The following is a 21,804-nucleotide window of genomic DNA, read 5'->3' as shown; positions in this document are numbered from 1 at the left end:
TTACTCCCTTTACTCCCCACTTCTTTTCTAGCTCCTCTTTCAGCCCCTGGTATTTTTCCTTCTTCCTGATGATGCTGTCATCCATCACCACTGTCTTCCTCTGTTGTTTCTCTGGTTGGTTGGCAGTAAGAACTGTTCTGATTGGTTCTTATGTCAGTCCAAAGGTTCATTAGCAAACACACAAACTGCCAACAGCTCCAAAGAGCCCTGCCCCCACCAACAGTGCCATGATGTCACTTCTGGGAGGAGACCTCCACCAATCGGCACAACTCAGGCACTTTCCTGTTCCTCCACCAATAACCAGGCACAAACACAGGTGGTCGACAGACTCAAGCTAACGCATCGTGGACAGATAAAAGCAACAACAACAGTCTTCATCATGGGACAGAGGACAACTGATCACAGAAGAGATGTGACCGTGTTTAAAGTCTGCCCTTCACCACGTGTGAAAGTGTATTATCCATGCTGCACGCATCAATTGATCTCACGTAAGGGTAAATAAATGACACTGTGATATAAAAAGTATTGCCAATAATTTTATCTCCATCAAAAATTATATCATAAATGAGGCTGTGCCTTTTACAGAACATCTGCTCATGTATTTGAAGCCTAGTCTACACAAACACGGGTATTTTTAAAAGCAGTGCTTTAAAACTAAATTTCCGTCCAGCTGAGTGTTTTGGCACCGTTTCAGGAAAAATCCCCATCCTGATACACCTGAAGCATATCACATTAAAAAATAGCTTACATGTGCATCCCATTCTAAACAAGGAGACTAATGATAAAGCAGAGAAATGCGGTCGCTGCTCACCGATAATACATTTGATACTGAAACATTTATAACAGCATGTGTTCGTCTCTCTTCATTGCAGTTCAATGCCAGTTTGTGAGGCACCTGTAGCAGCAGCATATCCACGTTTCATTGCTGAGTGTGTGTGTGTGTGTTTGTGTATGTGCGTTTGTGTGTGCCGGTATTTGGACAGGATGGCACTGACTGAGAGGACATCAAGTGGACTGAAGTTTGTCCTTATAAAATGATTAACATGAACCAAATAGCTATGCGGACGGTGATGCCTTTGGTTCAGTTGACTGAGCGCAACGATACGCTGTAACGCAGCCATAATCTCGTCTACAATGAAGCAAACAGAGGCAACACGCTTGATTGCCTTTATAGCTGGTGCCGCCCGCTTGATTAGTTTCCCGTCGGCCTCATTAGACTTCAATTTGATCAATTAGTCAAGTATCTGTCAGATATTCAGTATATAGTGGGAGGGTACAGCCTGTAGCCTCGTCAGAAAAAACATACCCTCAGTTAGTTAGCTCCATTAAATAAATGAATGAATGAATAAATAAATAAATAAACCCATATATTCATAATATTCAGTATTCATTATTATTTTTCATGAAGTTAATTTTAAACTAAGGATGTAATGTGTGTAAAGAGTCTAGATGTGAACTATACTGCAACTGTCCATTTAAAAAGCATAATTTTGGCCTAATAAAGCTCAAACCGTGACAGGATGAACGGAGTGCATCACTAAGGGACAGCTTACAAGTGGTTCAGACTGCCCTTCTTAAGATCTACCTTTCGGAAGATAGATCTTCACTAAGTGAAGTTCGTACCTGTTGGTGACGATGATGTTGGTCTTTCGGTGTCCAGGATACTGACAGTGATCTCTGAACACTTCACCTTCCAGCTGTTTGATATCTGAGCGCTGAAACACAAACACACACTCCTGATTTTATTTTACAGTCTCTGGTATTGTTCAAACTCGATCCGTGGTGGAACCACACAGATTGAGTTTGAGTGTTAGAACACAGGTAAAGAAGTTTCAATCATGGCTCCGCCCCCATTTTACTGAGCGACTGGTTGTACAGTTAATACAGAGACGATATCCCATCACGTCCATCCTGTCTGTCTTCATCTATCTCTCTCTAACTTCCTGTCTTATCTTGTCTCGTCTTCTTCACCAGTTCGCCATACACAGTAACCATCTTCATCAGCGTTTAATCTACTAATTATTGATTCATTTAAAAACTGGTAACAGTGACTCAAAGAACCTCGGTAAGTCCCAACAGAGATCGTTGATCAGAACAAATAAACAGTAACACGTGTGATGTCAACAGAAGACGTTGGAGATAAATAAATAAACTGGGGTGACGAACGTCTCACTTTCAGAGTGAAATGATTCATTTATCCTTTCTATGAGACAAGTGACAGACTTCAGAATCATCTGTAAAAGATAATTCCTCTGTGGATCGTCCTGCGGACTGAACAGTCCGACTCAACATGAACTGAATGTCACTGATTCAACGATTCCAGAGGTCGAGCGCTCAACACAGCGTCTGTTCTTTGTTATTTAGATCAGCACTCCGTAATGATGATCGACTGAAGTCACATGAAAAATACCGATGTTCTGAATCATCGGTTCTATTGGACCGAGCCGAGTTCTGTCCGAACGATTCCTTATTCAACCGTCAAACTTTCAGGAGACAAAAAAGTTTGTTCTCCTGAACGTTCCTGATACTGAAGAATAAAAACAGGTTACAGAGGAAACATGAAGGTTAAGTTTTATTGAACACACACGTTACAGACGTTGTCTCATACACACACACACACACACACACACACACACAGACAGACAGAGGTAAAGCTGAACAGAAGCAGAGTCAGAGGTCAGAAGTCATGCTGAGACACCAACGATCAGTTCAGTCTGAATTATACAAAGACTTCATCACAGACAGAAATATTAAATATCATATGTTCATGTACACATTCAGAATGAATTCAGAGGAGATGCTACAGTCTGCTAAAAAATATACCAAAGTTCTACTGAAGAGAAAACATGTCACATCTTTCTAATAAAATAATTGCCATTGCTTCTTCTTTTAAATGTAAATAAATTAATAATGAAAGGTTTTCACCAAAAAAAAAAAGTTTTTCAAACTGTTGTTTATAAATGGCTATAAAGAGAAACTACTTCAGGATTTCAGAAATAAAAAGCAGAAGTGTTTATTCTACAAAAAAAATTAAAACTGAGAGCTGAGCGTCAAAATGTTGAAGATATGAGAGAAGATATTAATTTAAACATGCAAAGACTCCTGAATGATCTCAGCACTTTAATGTTCACACATTAATGTAGAAAGAACAATATTCAGAGATTCAAGTATAATGAATCATTTTTATATATTCCAATATAATGAAGGATATTTACAGATTCAAATATAATTGAGGATATTTACAGATTCAGATATAATAAAGGATATTTATAGATGAATGTAGAAAGAAAAATGCTTACAGAAGGAGAAAATAAATCATTAAACACATTTGAGACAAAATGAATCAAGTTTAAAGTCTTTAAAAGCACTTAATGTTAAAGCTGATCCATCCAAACCCTGTTTATTCCTCCTCAGGCTGCATGTGACACAAACACAGGAAGAAGGAGGAGGAGAAAGAGAAGAAGAAGAAGAAGAAGAAGAAGAAGAAGAAGAAGGATGAGGAGGAGAAGAAGAAGAAGAACAATAACAAGAAGGAAGAGGAGAAGAAGAAGAAACTGGTTAGAGGCAGGATAAAGCAGAAAAAGAAAAGATGGACACTCAGGCTCACCTTTAGATTTTTATCATGACAACAGCACACACCAACTATTGCACCAGACTGCTGTATCCGACTACTGTAGCTGACTACTATACCCAGACTTGACTACTGTATCCGACTACTGTAGCTGACTACTATACCCAGACCTGACTATTGTACCCGACTACTGTAGCTGACTACTATACCCAGACTTGACTATTGTACCCGACTACTGTAGCTGACTACTATACCCAGACTTGACTACTGTATCCGACTACTGTAGCTGACTACTATACCCAGACCTGACTACTGTATCCGACTACTGTAGCTGACTACTATACCCAGACCTGACTACTGTACTAAGCTACTGTACCCAGCTACTGTAGCTGACTACTGTAGCTGACTACTATACCCAGACCTGACTACTGTACCCAGACCTAACTACTGTACCCGACTACTGTACTTGACTACTATACCCAGACCTGACTACTGTATCCAACTACTGTAGCTGACTACTATACCCAGACCTGACTACTGTATCCAACTACTGTAGCTGACTACTATACCCAGACCTGACTACTGTACTAAGCTACTGTACCCGACTACTGTACCCAGACCTAACTACTGTACCCAACTACTGTACCTGACTATTATACCCGACTACTGTACCCAGACCTAACTACTGTACCCAACTACTGTACCTGACTACTATACCCAGACCTGGCTACTGTATCCAACTACTGTACCTGACTTCTATACCCAGACCTGACTACTGTACCCGACTACTGTAGCTGACTACTATACCCAGACCTGACTACTGTATCCAACTACTGTAGCTGACTACTATACCCAGACCTGACTACTGTAATAAGCTACTGTACCCAACTACTGTAGCTGACTACTATACCCAGACCTGACTACTGTACCAAGACCTAACTACTGTACCCGACTACTATACCCTGACCTGACTGCTGTACCCGACTACTGTACCTGACTACTATACCCAGACCTGACTACTGTATCCGACTACTGTAGCTGACTACTATACCCAGACCTGACTACTGTATCCAACTACTGTAGCTGACTACTATACCCAGACCTGACTACTGTACCAAGACCTAACTACTGTACCCGACTACTGTACCTGACTACTATACCCTGACCTGACTGCTGTACCCAACTACTGTACCTGACTACTATACCCTGACCTGACTACTGTAATAAGCTACTGTACCCAACTACTGTAGCTGACTACTATACCCAGACCTGACTACTGTACCAAGACCTAACTACTGTACCCGACTACTGTACCTGACTACTATACCCAGACCTGACTACTGTACCAAGACCTAACTACTGTACCCGACTACTGTACCTGACTACTATACCCAGACCTGACTGCTGTACCCAACTACTGTAGCTGACTACTATACCCAGACCTGACTACTGTACCAAGACCTAACTACTGTACCCGACTACTGTACCTGACTACTATACCCTGACCTGACTGCTGTACCCAACTACTGTACCTGACTACTATACCCAGACCTGACTACTGTACCCGACCACTGTACCTGACTACTATACCCAGACCTGACTACTGTACCAAGACCTAACTACTGTACCTGACTACTGTACCTGACTACTATACCCAGACCTGACTACTATACCCAGCTACTGTACCTGACTACTATACCCAGACCTGACTACTGTACCCGACCACTGTACCTGACTACTATACCCAGACCTGACTACTGTACCCGACTACTGTACCTGACTACTATACCCAGACCTGATTACTGTACCCAGCTACTGTACCTGACTACTGTACCCGACTACTGTAGCTGACTACTATACCCAGACCTGACTACTGTATCTGACTACTGTACCCAACTACTGTACCTGACAACTATACCCAGACCTGACTACTGTACCCGACTACTGTACCTGACTACTGTACCCGACTAATGCACTTGACTACTGTACCCAGCTACTGCACCTCACTATTGTACCTGATAGTGTTGCACAGTATACTGGTACCAACAGTAGACCGCGGTACTTAAACACCACGGTACATATGATACCATAATGTTGGAGTACCGTAGTACTACGGTATCTCACAGTACCACTACTGTAGGATAAGTTCAAAGTCCAATCGCAAGAGGGTGAGTGTCCATGCGCCATCCAATAACGGCGCGCGCTGGCCACCTGGCACTCAATATGCTGCTGCAGTGGTTTGTTTCCAGTGACATTTCAGGTATTAGCTGAGCTATTGAGTATCTTTAAGCAGTGAAAGTTATTTTTTTCTTTTTACTTGTAGGCTAGATTTGTTTATATATACTACAGTGATTTGTTTTCCACAGAGCTCTACAGTGCAAGCATTTTACTCGCATTTGCGACTAAAAATAGTTTTGTGCAAGCAAAAGAAATCTTTCAGGAGCACGCTGTGCGAGTACAGATTTCAACAAGCAGCAGAAACGAAAGGCGAATCCTGCCGGTTGTGGGTTGAACGGGGGTCACAGACAGGAATACGGCGGAGCGCTATGGCCATCGTAAGATAATTGCTTACCAGCGCCTGAGGAGCCAGGCTCCAGGTCCAATAATTTCCTCTTGGAAATTGTGTCACAAGTACCTGAACAACCGAGCCATGGCGGCACACAGGTATCTGACGTGTCAGAGGAGAGACAAGTTGTTCACATTTCTCTGTGTGTGGCAGGTAACAGCCCACAAACCTCACCGCACTTTAGGGACTGTTCTTATGAAGGGACTGTTCTTTACTTGTCAGGGGAGGAGGGTGGCTAGTTGATTTTTATTTTATTTATTTATTGTATGTTGATCCCCCCTATGTTAATCACTTATTGATGCTGTTTTTGAAGTATGAATAAGTCAATAAGTAATTTATTCCATTGAAATATCATTGATGTATTATAGAAAAGTGATTTATCTTTTCATAAATGACAAAAGGCACATCTGCCTCATTTCTTCTGTGGTATTGTGATACTACTCAGAACAGTGATACTTTCACTGGTATCGTACCGTGGGTCCCAATTTTGGTACCGTGACAACACTAGTACCTGACTACCTGTACCCAGACCTGACTACTGTACCCGACTACTGTACCTGACTACTGTACCCAGACCTGACTACTGTACCCGACTACCGTACCCGACTACTGTACCTGACTACTGTACCCAGATCTGACTACTGTACCCAGACCTGACTACTGTTCCCACACCTGACTACTGTTCCCGACTAGTGTACCCGACTACTGCACCTGACTACTGTTCCAGACTACTGTACCTGACTACTGGACCTAGCTACAGTACCCAGACCTGACTACTGTTCCCGAGTACTGTACCCAGCTACTTTACCTAACTACTGTACCTGGCTACCTGACTACTGTACCCGACTACTGTACCCAACCTTACCCGACTACTGTACCTGACTACTGTACCCAACCTTACCCGACTACTGTACCTGACTACTGTACCCATCAGTGCAGGTGTGTGTGTGTGTGGTCTCTGACTGAACACCAGTGTATTAAAAAGTGTAAATAAAGTTTACAGAGACGATGACATCATGAACTGATCCTGTTGATGTTTTTGACCTCTGCATTGTTTCCTGAGTCACAGTTGTTGTTGTTTAGACAAACACCTGACTTAAGCTGAGTGACACAGAGCACACCTGTGTCCTCTGAAGACACCTGTGTCCCCTGAAGACACTTGTGTCCACTAGAGACACCTGTGTCCCCTGAAGACACCTGTGTCCTGTGTCCACTGAAGACACCTGTGTCCACTAGAGACACCTGTGTCCCCTGACGACACCTGTGTCCCCTGCCGACACCTGTGTCCTGTGACCCCTGAAGACACCTGTGTCCCCTGAATACGTTGTGTCGTACAAAGTGAAAGATGCAAAATGATCGAACCTGAAAAAGGTCGAAACCTTGCGACTCCGTCAGGTCATACGGTCGGATGATCCCATCCTCCCTGATCAGACGCACCGGCCTCAGTTTGGTCACTTCCTCCGTTGACTCCGCCACTCTGACATCACAGACACAAACACAGTTTTCAGCTGACCTTTGCCTGTGAACGATTTATTCACCAGAAATTGTTGTGAACCTGACCATCACATGTATTTACAGAAATATTAATGACATCATCTAGCTGAAACAGGAAGACGCCAGTTGATTGGCTCGTCAGGATTCAGGTGGAGACGTTTTATTACAGGCTGATAATACAAGTGTGTTTCTGGGGATCGAACCTGTGAAAGGTTCATGTTCAGTGCACACGATGCTGCTAGAGTCGTCTGTTAGGTGGGATTCTCACCTTTCATGACCTCTACAGTGACAGCATGAAACAGCAACGTTTAACAGGTTATCATGAACTGACTGATGTCACATGACAGATGGAGGAGGATGAAGATCACTGAGGCAGCTGTGAAGTGTTACAGGAACAGAAGCAGGTTGTCGAAGCGACGACACGTTTACTAAAATATTGATGTTAAAATGTTTTTGTTTTGTTTCAGATCATTAAACGATCACGTTTGATTGGTCAACGATGACGTCATAGCCGTAAAATTATAATATAAAAAGACATTAATATTTAACCACAGAAACTGTGCAAACTTAATGTATCAGTGTTAATTGTAAACACAGATATTATAAAATATATATGTCATTAAAGTGTTTAGTAATATTTATAAATCAGTTGTTTGTTATTTATGTTTATTTATTGTTTTATGATGTTTGTGTTGTGTGATTTAGTTGTGATGAATACTGTGGTGAAGAAAACTGACGCCCAGGACAATAAAGACTTTTTGATCTGATCTAATCTGATCTGATCTGGGCCCTATTTCAGAAAGCAGGATTAGTGAAAACTCTGACTATGTTGAGCCTGAGATGAAACTCTGAGTTTTCCATTTCAGAAAGCCAGCTCAGCGAAACCCTGGGTCAGTTACTATGGCAACTTACTCCGTGAAGCAAACCTGCTGGCTAGCGGGTTTTATACATTGCCCTTTGATTCTTCGGCAGGGGCAGTTTTCTGTGTAACATAGGGTGACCAGACGTCCCGAAAAATTTGGGACAGTCCCGAAATCCAAGCAGTTGTCCCGAATCCTGAATCCTGCCCTAATTGTCCTGAACATTACACCAGAGCAGAGTCTGGAGTAGTTATTGGCTGATAAAACATTAAAAATTGATCATGGTGGTTGAGTCGTCCTGCAGCTCCTGCCAGCTGCACATCGGCTGCAGCAGTTCGTACATGAATTATTGGTGTTGTAGTTTTTAAATTGTGTACAGCAGTGGCGATGAAGCAGTAGATGAAGAGAGTGCAAGCTGCAGCCGTGAGGACAGGGAAAATGCAGGCAGCCACGAGAAGGAGTGATTTGCACGTTGCAGTGCAGCCTCTTGTTCTAACTGTTCAAAACTGTTCTACAAACTTGTTCTACAAACTGATTGGCCTGTAACAAATGTACCAGGCGTCTTTTATTTTGTTAGCTTTTTTTTTTTTTTTTTTTTAAATTGAGTTTAAAGGACAAATGCACTACCATTGATCACTTCCATTAAATAAAACGAGAAATTGGAAAAGGAAAAGGGAACTGGTTACAGATGTATTGTCTCTGTATTGTTTTTACATCTATTGTTGCTTTAATTTGCAGCTATGATTTTAATGAAGCTGACATGTCATGGCAGTCAAGCGCACTATTTTTTATATATCACATCACTTTATCACTTTATCACTATCACTTTACATTACCTACTAACACTCTCTGCAGTTTGTTCCCATCACACCTCACACTGTTTAGCTGAAGCTAACATGTTAGTGTTTATTTTTTTTCATTTCGCGGTCATTAAAATCTCCGACTCAGCTGTGATGAAACAGGCTTTCTGCATTCGGCCACTGAATATCACGTTATCTGCACTCCACTGATGATGTCTTTCAGTGCTCGCCGTGAACGCGCCTCTTTCAGGCTGAACATACTCAGAGTTGATTGAACTTATGCTGATCAGTTGTTCTCGAACCGAAACCTCAGAGTCTCTCAGCTCAGGCTCAGTTAACCTGGGGTCCGTTTCAGAAAGGAGGTTCAACAAAGTCTGAGCCTAACCCTGAACTCTGAGTTGAGTAACTCTGAGAAGGGAAACTCTGGGTTATGGGTTTCAGAACAGGTGATTTCAATCGGTTCAATCAACACAGAGTTTGTTCACTCTGAGTTAAGCGCGTGCACCACAACTTTAAAAAGCCATCATCAATGGAGCTCCGATACTACAATTCACCATGGCAACAAGCGACAAGAAAAGGTCTGCATTTTTTACTCCTCTGGAGTTGGATATTTTAATGCGCTCATACGGCGAATTTGAAGCTGTTTTCAGGAAGAAGAGGAACATGGCTGCAGCAGCGAAGGAACAGGAGTCGGCATGGGAGAAAATTACTGCTCGAGTCAATGCGTAAGTTAAAATTTATTTTATACATTTATGCAATCACAATAATATTAGGCTACAGATGCAAACAGGTGGAATGGTGTTCAAGCTAAAATTTAGTTCACTTAGATGCAATCCCACCGGCGAAAAAAGAGCGTGGAAGCAGCTCAAGATTAAATATAAAAACATCGTTCAAACAGGTTAGACTTCAGCATAATAGTCGGGGTGCCTCTTTATCATGTTTACCAGTAAATGTCATTCAGCGGCTGTTTCAGTGTGCATTATCCCCATGGCATAAATATATCACAAAATATGTCACAGTATAGTAGGGCATAAAAATATCATTAAAAAAATCCCATTACATAGTGTGGCAAAAATATATATATATATAAAAAAGTCAAAGTAGGCTACAGATTAGCATAAAAATATCATAGTATAATAGGCCATAAAAGCATCATAAAAAATGTAATTGAATGTTATGGCATAAAATAAATAAAAAAAAGGCCTAAAAATACAAAAAAACAAACAAACAAAAAAAGATAGTATGGCCTAAAAATATCATAAAATGCCATGGTCAAAAAAACAGATTTAGAGCTAGAACACACTTTAGGATCCAATTTTACCTTAAGGACAGATGATCAAACTCACTGAAACCCGCGCAACACTAAACAAATGAATGAATGAATGAATGAATGAATCACATTGCGTGTGTGGCGTAAGAGGGAGGAGACAGCTAGAAACTCGAGGTTCACTGAAGAAAACCTGCTCCCGACCAGGTTAGGTTCACAGAATCAGTTGCCATAGTAACTGACACCGAGCTTCAGTTACCTCTCTTTCTGAAATGGGCTGGAGTTACTCCACTTTCTCTGGGTTAAGTTACCTCCCTTTCTGAAACGGAAAACCCAGAGTTTCCTTCGTTTCAGGGTTAACAGACTCAGAGTTTTCAGAGATGTAGAGATATTAATGCATGTGTAGCAGACGGTGCATGTTTATCTTTAAAAGAAGAGCCTGAGTCAGAGCGAGGAAAGTGTCAATAAGTTAACCATAAAGTTAATAAAAAAGTTTATTCATCATTTATCAGACTTACATTTCCTTAATGAAGATAAAGTGGTGGAATCTGACTGTGTATCAGGCTGTAGATACATTACATTATATTAATAATATATCATAATATATTTGTTCAGATTTAATCTGATGGGGAAAAACACAGGAGGCAGAAGATTTCAAACATATAGGCTAGGCTATAGATCAAAGACATAAAGACATGACTGTAAACTCACAGTCTGACCCAGTAATAATATGTTTGGTGATTTGCACCTGAAAAGACGTTGAGGTTAAAATACAGTAGATTTGAAAATGTTGCACATCTATTTGTATCTTGACTCAACAGCATTCAGTGACTTTATTTCAGCTACAAATGTAGTAAATGTAAAGACAGTGAAATGCTGCACCATTGCTCACTCAGAAATATGAACATATAATCCCCAATATTAGGCTATAGGAGTTATGTTCCATCAGTGCGACCAGTGACATCACTGATAGAGATCATTAGTCACTGATACTACGTGTCTAAAGCTTCATACCCATTTTAACATTTAAATAATTAGACCTACACATTATGTGCAATAAACATGTGGGAGCTGCTCTGACAGACTGACAGTCTGATCCTTGTGCACAGTGTTATAAAAATAATAAATATAAAAAGGACAGAGGTTTGATTCTGAGCTGAGGGTGAATTCTCGCTGTGTAATATTTGAATGTAAAGACAAAAGCTGATGTCCAAAGAAATGACTGATGTGCATAAATTCAGTAACTTCAGACAGTCCTGAGTAACAAACTAATATCCAGCAGGATTTAGACTGTGACAGACGGTAAATCTCCGCTAATGAATGCGCTTCGATACAAGCTTTGACACGGACTGAATGAATGAGGAAATGAAACAGCGTGTAAGAGGGAGGAGACAGAGAGAAACTCAGGGTTTATTGAAGAAAACCTGTCAGCGAGCAGGTTATGTTCACAGAGTCTGTTACTATGGTGACTGACTCAGAGTTTCAGTTACCTCTCTGTCTGGAACTGAAAACCCAGAGTTTCCCTCATCTCAGGGTTAACTTACTCTGAGTTTTTAAACCCGCTTTCTGGAATACCCCTCAGGTCATCAGGATTAGGCTCAGAGTTTGTACAGCCTAATCCTGAAATAGGGCCCTGATCTCATCTCATTACATTCATTTTCAGGTGCTTGACAGTATTTCCAAATATCTTCTTTTAATTCAATAACTTTCACATACTAACTTTTATTTATACTGTGTTTATTTACCTGTGTGTAACTGTGTTTATTTACCTGTATGTTACTGTGTTTATTTGTTTATGTTTTTCAGACGTACTTATTAAATTTTCGCAGTTACATTAATGAGTTCCTTCTCAGAGGTGTTTGTGTTTTGTATTATTTACAAATATCATTAAACATGTTTTTTTTCTCTGTGATTCAAATCTTTGAGTTCCCAAACAAACAAACAGTCAAATAAACAGACTGCAGCTGTTAGTGTTTCTCTGAGTTATCGTGTTAAACAGGAAGTTACCAAATTCAGGCAGAGTCATGTGACCATTCAGTCAGCCAATCCCTGAGGAGAGAGCAACATCCCTGTGGACTGGCACAGAGCAAGGATTTCTGGGTAACTGACTCCACCTCCAAATCTTAGCAACACCAATGCATCTGAGCATCTGTGTATGAATGTTTGATGGAGGCGGAATTTGATGGAGGCAGGGTCAGCGTGTCAGTATCGACCACTCCAGCTGCTCATCTCGGTTTCAGTTCAAGAGTCTTCAGACGAAGGATGTGGGTGGACTGTAAACTTTGTCTGTTAGGATTTAACCTGAGTGTCAGGTGACTCTCCTCAGGGGCCTGGCCTCTTGACTCATGATGCTGCAGCAAGCTGAAGGGGCGGGACTTATAGAGGGCGGGGCTACGAGCAGTTTCGGAGTGATGAAAGATATGAACATGAATCATGATGGATTAGGTTGTTTTTTTGACACGATGCAGTGACTTACCGTCCGTCTGCTGCAGGATGACAACAACATGCACAAACACACAATGCGTGCACACGCAAAGCTTGTCTCCTTCAGGTCGCTCATTTCCTCTGAGGTTAACGAGGCACTACTGCGGCGGTCCTGACATTCTGCGGTTCTCTGACAGAACCAACAGATTGAACATGAGCACTGACGAAGGAGATCAGCTTTAACGTGTTTCATGAGAAATACTCACACACCAAAGCCACGAGAAAAGAAAGAACAAAACTCCGACGACACCAGACAGAAAAAACAGAACGTGAAAATTAGTGAGCAGAGAAGAAGAAGAACGAGGAGACAGCAGATATGTTGTGACGCACACAGACAGACAGACAGACAACACAGAACATCTTTAACAGTAAAGGAACGACCTCAGAAAGCTTGCCAGGAGGTCAGGTGACCTGCGCCGTACCTCTGGATGCCCTGGAAGGTGCTGCTGGCCATGTCCACGATGCCGCCTGTTGGCCTCGCCACCACGCCCACCAAACCTTTCCCGATTCCCTTAAAGAACCCTGCTGCTCCCTCCTTCTTCGCCCCTGCAGACACAAACATCACGTGTGAAGTTCTGCTGCAAGCCTGAACTGTAAAAACTCAAACGGCAGAGTCGGATTAAAAACTGAGAAGAAATATAAAGCAATTGTTTACTGTAATTTTTATGCTGATCCAAGTTCAATAGAACACATAATTTAAACTTCCTGTTGTTCTTATAATCTGTCCTCTAACGACACCTTTGATCCACGATGTCGTATTTCCCAGCTTCTTTGCCTCTGCTGACATTTTTATTTTTTATTTATCTTCATTATACCTGCATTTTATGCAGTTTTATATACGACCAAAAAAAAAACCAAATACATAAATAACTGTAAAAAAAAAAAAATCTGTTTAATAACAAAAGGAAACGAGCAAAAGATGAAACATCAAACCAGCGTCTGATCACCAGTTTCATCACTGCATTCAAAGACATTAATTATTAAAACTACCTGACGATCTGTGAACTATCTCTGCCATGACAATGTGAAGCACCCAATGATATCATAAAAACCCAATGATGTCATAAAACCCAATGATGTCATAACCCGACCAATAACACGATGAAATGTCCTGAATGAAACTGTAACAACATTTTTACTGATAATTTAATGTCTCATTACAACTTGTGATGACTATGAGTTCAAGTTAAATTGGCCACGTCCACTTCCATATGGCCCTTTAGATTTCGGTTAAAACTTTGCTCCGGAGCACGCACACCACATCTAGTGAAATTCTGACCGCTGGTTTTTAAGGAACAGATTTTTGGCACCCCCTGTAGGTCTGCATCTTCACAGTCTCGTTCTGAAAATATAACCAACGTTTATGATGATTAAAAAAATTTGTTAATGAGTTTGGCCATTTTATTGGCTGATGGCGGCCATGTTTTTTCCATCAGTTTTGCTCAGTTATAACAGGGAGTTGAATTTTTAGAGAAAATCTGAACTCTGTCTTTTTTACATGATGACATCACAGATGGTTTAGACCCAGCTGAGAGAAGGTTATGACATCATCGGGTTTAGTTACACCGTCGATCGAGTTACGTTCATGAATGTGTGCTCAGGAATGATGACATAATCAGTATTACGAGTTATATGGCAGAAGAAAAGGAGGAAGCCTTACCCTCCACAGGTTTGGTGACGATGCCTGTGACTCCGCCCATGACTCCCTGCAGAGACACAGAGTGTTACTGACCTGAGATCAGCTGTTCAGGTGTGTTCAGGTGTTCAGACAGGTGAGTGCAAGCTGACCTTCAACAGCCCTTTCCCTCCTTTAGCCAGACTCTCTCCAAAGTCTTTGGGTGGTCGGTTCATCTCCTCCCGTCGTTTCTGTTGGTACTCTTTATCCATGGTGATGGCAGCCAGACCTTTACCCACTGAGCCTGTGATCCTGGACACCATACCTGCAGCGCCACCTGCAGGAGGACAGGAGGACAACACAGTCCCATTGGTCCGTCTCACTCCTGTAACTCCGTCATGGTTACACATTCATTTCCTCCTTTTATTCCTACGCTCTTCTTCTTCATCACCACCGCATACATTACAGTGCACCTCCACCTCTGACAGCTGGCTGTGTTAGCAGCTGATGTCTCTGCAGCAGAGACGTCTTTTTAATCTCCACACCTCAAACCTGTAGTCTTCAACTGACACCAAGGACATTTATGAGACATCTCACAGCTCCCTTTGGAGACACACTGAGGGTTCGTCACATCTCTTTGACAGTTTGTTGGTTAAAGTCCGAATGAAGCAGCGTGCCAGAGATAAATCTGCTCATTGATAAACGACATCAGAGACACGTCCACTCACCACATTAAATTGGTTAGCTGTTAGATCGGTCGACCCAGTCACTATGACATCACAACAACAGTCTTGTCCAAGTTGACGGGTCCGACCGATCACATGTTTGTGCTGTGACTGTTTCAGGTTCTGCATCACTTTGTTCTTTGATAAATCTGTCGTCAACAAACTGAACGAAGCCGCAGCTAAATTTATTTTAGACACCTAAAAAAATAATCTTCATCAGTATTTGCCGTGTTTGAATATCCCCTCCATCACCTCACACACCGACTGATGGAGCTGTGAACCACTGACTCTGTGTTCTGCTACAGAAAATGTTTGTGTTGATGGAGTGTGGCAGGTCTGAGCTCACTTCCTGTGTGATGGCGGCGTGAAGCTGTGAAAATATTCTAAATAAAACACGTCTGATATTGATTATTTTAGATGGCTAAAAACGAAGCAGGTGCGTCAGTGTTTGTTCTGTATCATCTTATTTTACTGATGATGACACAAATGTTTTTAACTGAAAATAAAATCTGAGTTCAGGTGCAAATATTTAGGTGAGCCAGAGTGACCAATCAATGACAGACAAACTTGACATATGATCATATTCAGTTCATTAACATGTGAATCACAGACAGCGTCTCTCTGAATGTTGTCATGTGACTGAACAAACAGAAAGTGAAGAGATTTTCTTACCGACAGTGTGACCCAGCAGGCTGCGGACTCCGATCACAAAACCTTCAGCAAACTCCTCGGGACCCTGAACAGCTCCCTGATGAACACACAGCAGTGCAAGGGTTAAAACCAGACCGCACACGTCCCGTTCATCATCGACACAGCACCCTGCCAATGAGGGCCACAGCAGGAAACTGTTTCAAAGTAAACTGTGGTACGAACTGTCGTTTCTGAGACGATGATCGTGACATCAATCGATCAATCAATCAATCAATCAATTTTATTTATAAAGCCCACTATCACAAATCACAATTTGCCTCACAGGGCTTTACAGCATACGACATCCCTCTGTCCTTATGACCCTCACAGCTGATCAGGAAAAACTCCCCAAAAAACCCTTTAACAGGAATTAAACGGTAGAAACCTCAGGAACATTTAATATCATTATAAATCTGCTGCCGACACAAAGCAGATGATTTAAAAACACGTTAAAGACCTAGTTTTAATTTTAGAGTTTGAATTAAATTATTGATCAGTCAGTTTGATTTTTAGCTGACATCATAGTTAGATCAGAGGAAACAGACTCAGTTGTACTTGACGATGACGTCATATGAAGCTTCTTCACGTCTGTTTCACATCAAACTAAAATGTTTTTACCGACAACGTTCAAAAGAGTTTTTACTTGAGAGAGTAAAGAGTTTACTTGAACTTCTGATTGTGGACGGTTGAGATGTCGATGATCAGTCATCACAGCAGAGGATACCGTAACATTAACTTTTCTCACTTATCACGGACAGTGTGTGTGTGTGTCTCTGTGTGCGTGTGTCTGTGTGCGTGTGTAAGTCTGTGTGTGTTACCTGGAAAGGTTCGTAGAAGAAGGCCTCGACTCCCTCAGACAGACCTCGGATCAGTCCAAATGGGTTTCCCAGGACGTCCAGACCCAGAACCAGAACGTACATCTGCTTCAGGAACTGCAGGAACAAAATCACAGCCTCAGTCTGTGCCTTCATCACACATTCATCACACTTTCATCACACATTCATTACACGTTCATCAGACATTCATCACACGTAAGGACGTGGTAGTTAGGGGTGTGGTTCCAAATCCAACCAAGGGGAGGAAGTGGAACCCAAGATCAGCAGTTCAGGAGGCAGAGGCAGCTCTTAGGCATGCAGAGATTGTAGGTAATGTTCAGTTTGGCCGGGGAGGCCTGGGGCTTGGCTCAGGCAAACCGGTATGGAATAAAGCAGGTCTCAAAGATAAAAGAAAGCTGGTTGTGGAACAGATACGTAGACAGGAAGAGATACTAAGGGGTGCAAAGGTAGTGGCAACCTTAAAGCATATTTTGTCAGGCTGCAAAGTTAGCTTGTCACAAGGCCGATATACATGGCGACATAACCAGGTGTTGAAATGTTTAGCTGCAGGCATCGAAGGGAAACGATGACAGGTGAATTCAGAAGGTGTTAAGGATAGGAGTTTAGTAATTCAGTTTGTCCGTGAGGGAGAGAAACACAGACGAGATAAGTTAGTGAGGAGGCAAGGGTGTGGCCGCCTAGAAGGTGCTTGTGATTGGGAAATGCAAGTAGATTTAGGGGGAAAGCTTGTTGTTCCCCAGGAAATAGTTTGTACCAAGCAGAGGCCTGACTTAGTGTTGTGGTCAGTGAGTCAACAGATAGTTTATTTCATTGAGCTGACAGTTCCTTGGGAAGACTCAGTGGAAGAAGCCTATGAAAGAAAAAAGCTTAGATATGCAGACTTAGGAGCAGAAGCTGAGCAGCGAGGCTGGAAGACTAGGATTTGTCCAGTGTAAGTGGGGTGTAGGGGATTCATAGCAAGATCAGCTGTCTCGCTCCTGGGGGAACTCGGAGTGCCGGGACAGAGTTTGAGGAAGACAGTGAGGGAAATGTCAGATGAAGCAGTTAGGTGTAGCCAGTGGATCTGGAAGCAAAGAAATAATGTCAGTTGGGGACCAGCAGGGGGAACTACTAAACAGGGTACATAACTCCTTGAGATCAGGTGGAGAGATCCACTTCCTCTCAGGAGGAAATCCAGGAAGAGGACGGTTATTTAAGTGTGGGAGTGGCCTATTTGAATCCCTTTTATTTGAGGCCATGTGGCAAGGTGAGTGTGTTTGCTGATCCTGTGAGTTTATCTATCTCCTTTAACTTTAGCTTATATTGTAGTTATGCTATGTAGTGTGTGAAATAGAGTATGGTGAATGTGCTAGGAAAGGTAGTATCAGCACTGTCTCTACCTGGAGCTCGCATGTACGGAGCCTGGGTTTGTTGAAGGTGGCAGTGCTGTTTGGGCTGAGAAAGCCATGTGTAAGTAAGGTAAAGGAGGTTATTGGGTTGGTGTGGGGAGCAGTGAGACCTGGCATTAGGGGAGTGTCTCTGGGACGCCAGAGATCACTGTCTAGCCTCCTGGAGGTGTCGTGGGACCAACTAGATGAAACACTGGTGAAAGGAGGTTCCCACCTGATGACCCCAAAGACATGTTAGTTATCACTGCTCACTGGTCTCATCACATGTTCACCATACATACCTCACACGTTCATCACACATTCATCACACCATAACACGTTCATCACACATTCAAACATTCATCGCACCTTCATTACACATTCATCACATGTTCATCACACCATCACACATTCATCACACCATAACACGTTCATCACACAATCAAACATTCATTGCACCTTCATCACACATTCATCACACGTTCAGACATTCAACAGACTTTCATCACATATCTATCACACTTTCATCACATTCATCAGACATTCAACAGACTTTCATCACATATCCATCACACGTTCATCACATTCATCAGACATTCAACAGATTTTCAGCACACGTTCATCAGACATTCATCAGACTTTAATCACACATTCATCACATGTTCATCGGACATTCAACAGACTTTCATCACAAGTTCAGACTGACGACAGACAGAACCACCTCCTGAAGACACCAAGAAGAATCATGGATTTAAGAGAAGTCTGACGGTGCTGTCGGACTTGATAAGTGAATGAATGAATGAATGAATGAATGAATGAAGCCTTGCTTAGACATGTTTTATTATTTAATTAAAGATCAGTTCTTGTCCTGAGCTGCGGTGGTAGTTTTATTAAAACTGTATGGGTCGCCCAGATGATTGGACTCTTTTCATCAGAACATATTAACGAAGGTTTTCAACGTCGGGTTGCAGGAGGCCGAACCTGCTGTCGTTTAAAAGGATTCATTAAAATCATCAGTTCATCAGGCACTCCTTCATTCTGTGATAAACACAGAGTCCATTAATGTCTGAGCTGATTCACTGAACAAACACAGAGTCGTTCTTCCTTTTTACAGCATCATAAAAAAAATAACATATACTGAGAATTTAAACCCTGTGATACATCGTCCTCTCCCCTCGTACCAGGACACCCGTCCAGACTGTCCCTTATTGTCTCTGCACCAACTCTTCACACAACACCCCTCCATCTTAGGGAACAGGGCGAGGGAGGGTGATGATGTCATTTCCCTCTACGCAGATGACATTGTAATATTTTGTCTAAATAAAACTCCTCCCTGACAGCTCTCTGACTTTCTACTTTATAAATGTATCACTTTGTTTTCAGGACGTTTCAGACAGATGGTCTCTGATCGGCCTGGTGAATATAAACAGTTCAGGGTTCTGCTGTTCTAAAACACGATCTTGTCCAGGTGTCTGAATATTTGAGAACCTTTATGAGAACAAGACATTCGGGTCTTCTGAATGTGGGACAGCTCCCGTCAATCCTCCTCAAACTGAACTGAATTTACAGAGAAATAAGTGCAGATTATTTCCTATAGAAGTCAAACACATTCTCTGGACATGCTTATAAAATGAGTTTTCTTCCCGTTCTCGTCTCTGTACCCAGCAAGCAATAGTCGTGATTTAAACATATTGGCTATATTTAGCTCCGATTTAGTCTAGCTACATGTAACCCAAATCTAGCTGATTTAATTTTGAAATTGATTAAATGTCATTTTCGCCATTGCAGATGGCGTGCGGTATGATATTCAATCACGTATGGAGAGTCAACAGTAATTAAAATATGTTTATCTCCATTTTTTGGACATGGTCTCTACATAGCCGTATAATTGATGACACACTTTGGCTATATTTAGACGTCTACCAAATTTTCACTGACAGCCCAAATTCAGCCGTGATTTAGCCGTCAGGTCTTCATGTAGACGGCTATTAGACATTTTTTAAAACAAAAAATGCTTGCTGGGTAACGTCTCTGGATCGACAGATGTTTTGTTAAAAATCTGTTCAAAGCAAATAAAAAACTGGAAGAGCACGAGTTAAAGAACCGACAATTACTGAAGAAACATACAAACTGCCTTTAGACAGAAAAAAAAACAGATGGAAGAAAAATGGAGAAAAGGAAATTATAAAAGATTCAGAACAGAAATAACAAAACAAACCTGCAAATAAATCCAAAAACCACATCCATGTTTTTTTTATTTTAAATGCAGAAACACGCCGAGACGATCCACATTAACCCATTCACAACCTAGCTGTGTTCCAAACAAGCAAATGTATATTAATATATATATATATATACAGTACAGGCCAAAAGTTTGGACACACCTTCTCATTCAATGCGTTTTCTTTATTTTCATGACTATTTACATTGTAGATTCTCACTGAAGGCATCAAAACTATGAATGAACACATGTGGAGTTATGTACTTAACAAAAAAAGGTGAAATAACTGAAAACATGTTTTATATTCTAGTTTCTTCAAAATAGCCACCCTTTGCTCTGATTACTGCTTTGCACACTCTTGGCATTCTCTCCATGAGCTTCAAGAGGTAGTCACCTGAAATGGTTTTCCAACAGTCTTGAAGGAGTTCCCAGAGGTGTTTAGCACTTGTTGGCCCCTTTGCCTTCACTCTGCGGACCAGCTCACCCCAAACCGTCTCGATTGGGTTCAGGTCCGGTGACTGTGGAGGCCAGGTCATCTGCCGCAGCACTCCATCACTCTCCTTCTTGGTCAAATAGCCCTTACACAGCCTGGAGGTGTGTTTGGGGTCATTGTCCTGTTGAAAAATAAATGATCGTCCAACTAAACGCAAACCGGATGGGATGGCATGTCGCTGCAGGATGCTGTGGTAGCCATGCTGGTTCAGTGTGCCTTCAATTTTGAATAAATCCCCAACAGTGTCACCAGCAAAACACCCCCACACCATCACACCTCCTCCTCCATGCTTCACAGTGGGAACCAGGCATGTGGAATCCATCCGTTCACCTTTTCTGCGTCTCACAAAGACACGGCGGTTGGAACCAATGATCTCAAATTTGGACTCATCAGACCAAAGCACAGATTTCCACTGGTCTAATGTCCATTCTTTGTGTTTCTTGGCCCAAACAAATCTCTTCTGCTTGTTGCCTCTCCTTAGCAGTGGTTTCCTAGCAGCTATTTGACCATGAAGGCCTGATTGGCGCAGTCTCCTCTTAACAGTTGTTCTAGAGATGGGTCTGCTGCTAGAACTCTGTGTGGCATTCATCTGGTCTCTGATCTGAGCTGCTGTTAACTTGCGATTTCTGAGGCTGGTGACTCGGATGAACTTATCCTCAGAAGCAGAGGTGACTCTTGGTCTTCCTTTCCTGGGTCGGTCCTCATGTGTGCCAGTTTCGTTGTAGCGCTTGATGGTTTTTGCGACTCCACTTGGGGACACGTTTAAAGTTTTTGCAATTTTCCGGACTGACTGACCTTCATTTCTTAAAGTAATG

The 21,804-nt window shown here is 42.0% G+C and overlaps 2 protein-coding genes across 6 annotated transcripts in view; one reads left to right on the top strand and one right to left on the bottom strand.

The window, feature by feature from the left end:
• The window catches only part of LOC125900157 (uncharacterized), a 251,790-nt gene that overhangs the window by 110,409 nt on the left and 119,577 nt on the right, over positions 1–21,804 (top strand). The window lies entirely within an intron of this gene.
• The window catches only part of vps13c (vacuolar protein sorting 13 homolog C), a 124,632-nt gene that overhangs the window by 5,182 nt on the left and 97,646 nt on the right, over positions 1–21,804 (bottom strand). For all 4 annotated transcript variants that reach the window (XM_049594805.1, XM_049594821.1, XM_049594799.1 and 1 more), the window contains 7 exons: positions 16,891–17,004; positions 16,055–16,130; positions 14,831–14,994; positions 14,703–14,748; positions 13,465–13,588; positions 7,500–7,614; positions 1,624–1,715 (listed from right to left, as the gene is read on the bottom strand). In XM_049594805.1, the coding sequence (XP_049450762.1) occupies positions 1,624–1,715; positions 7,500–7,614; positions 13,465–13,588; positions 14,703–14,748; positions 14,831–14,994; positions 16,055–16,130; positions 16,891–17,004 (731 nt within the window). The remainder of the gene's footprint in view (positions 1–1,623; positions 1,716–7,499; positions 7,615–13,464; positions 13,589–14,702; positions 14,749–14,830; positions 14,995–16,054; positions 16,131–16,890; positions 17,005–21,804) is intronic.

Source organism: Epinephelus fuscoguttatus, linkage group LG2, assembly GCF_011397635.1.
Source record: "Epinephelus fuscoguttatus linkage group LG2, E.fuscoguttatus.final_Chr_v1".
NCBI lineage: Eukaryota > Metazoa > Chordata > Actinopteri > Perciformes > Serranidae > Epinephelus > Epinephelus fuscoguttatus.
The sequence above is the reverse complement of the archived record's forward strand: the minus strand, read 5'-3'. Positions and strand labels throughout refer to the sequence as shown.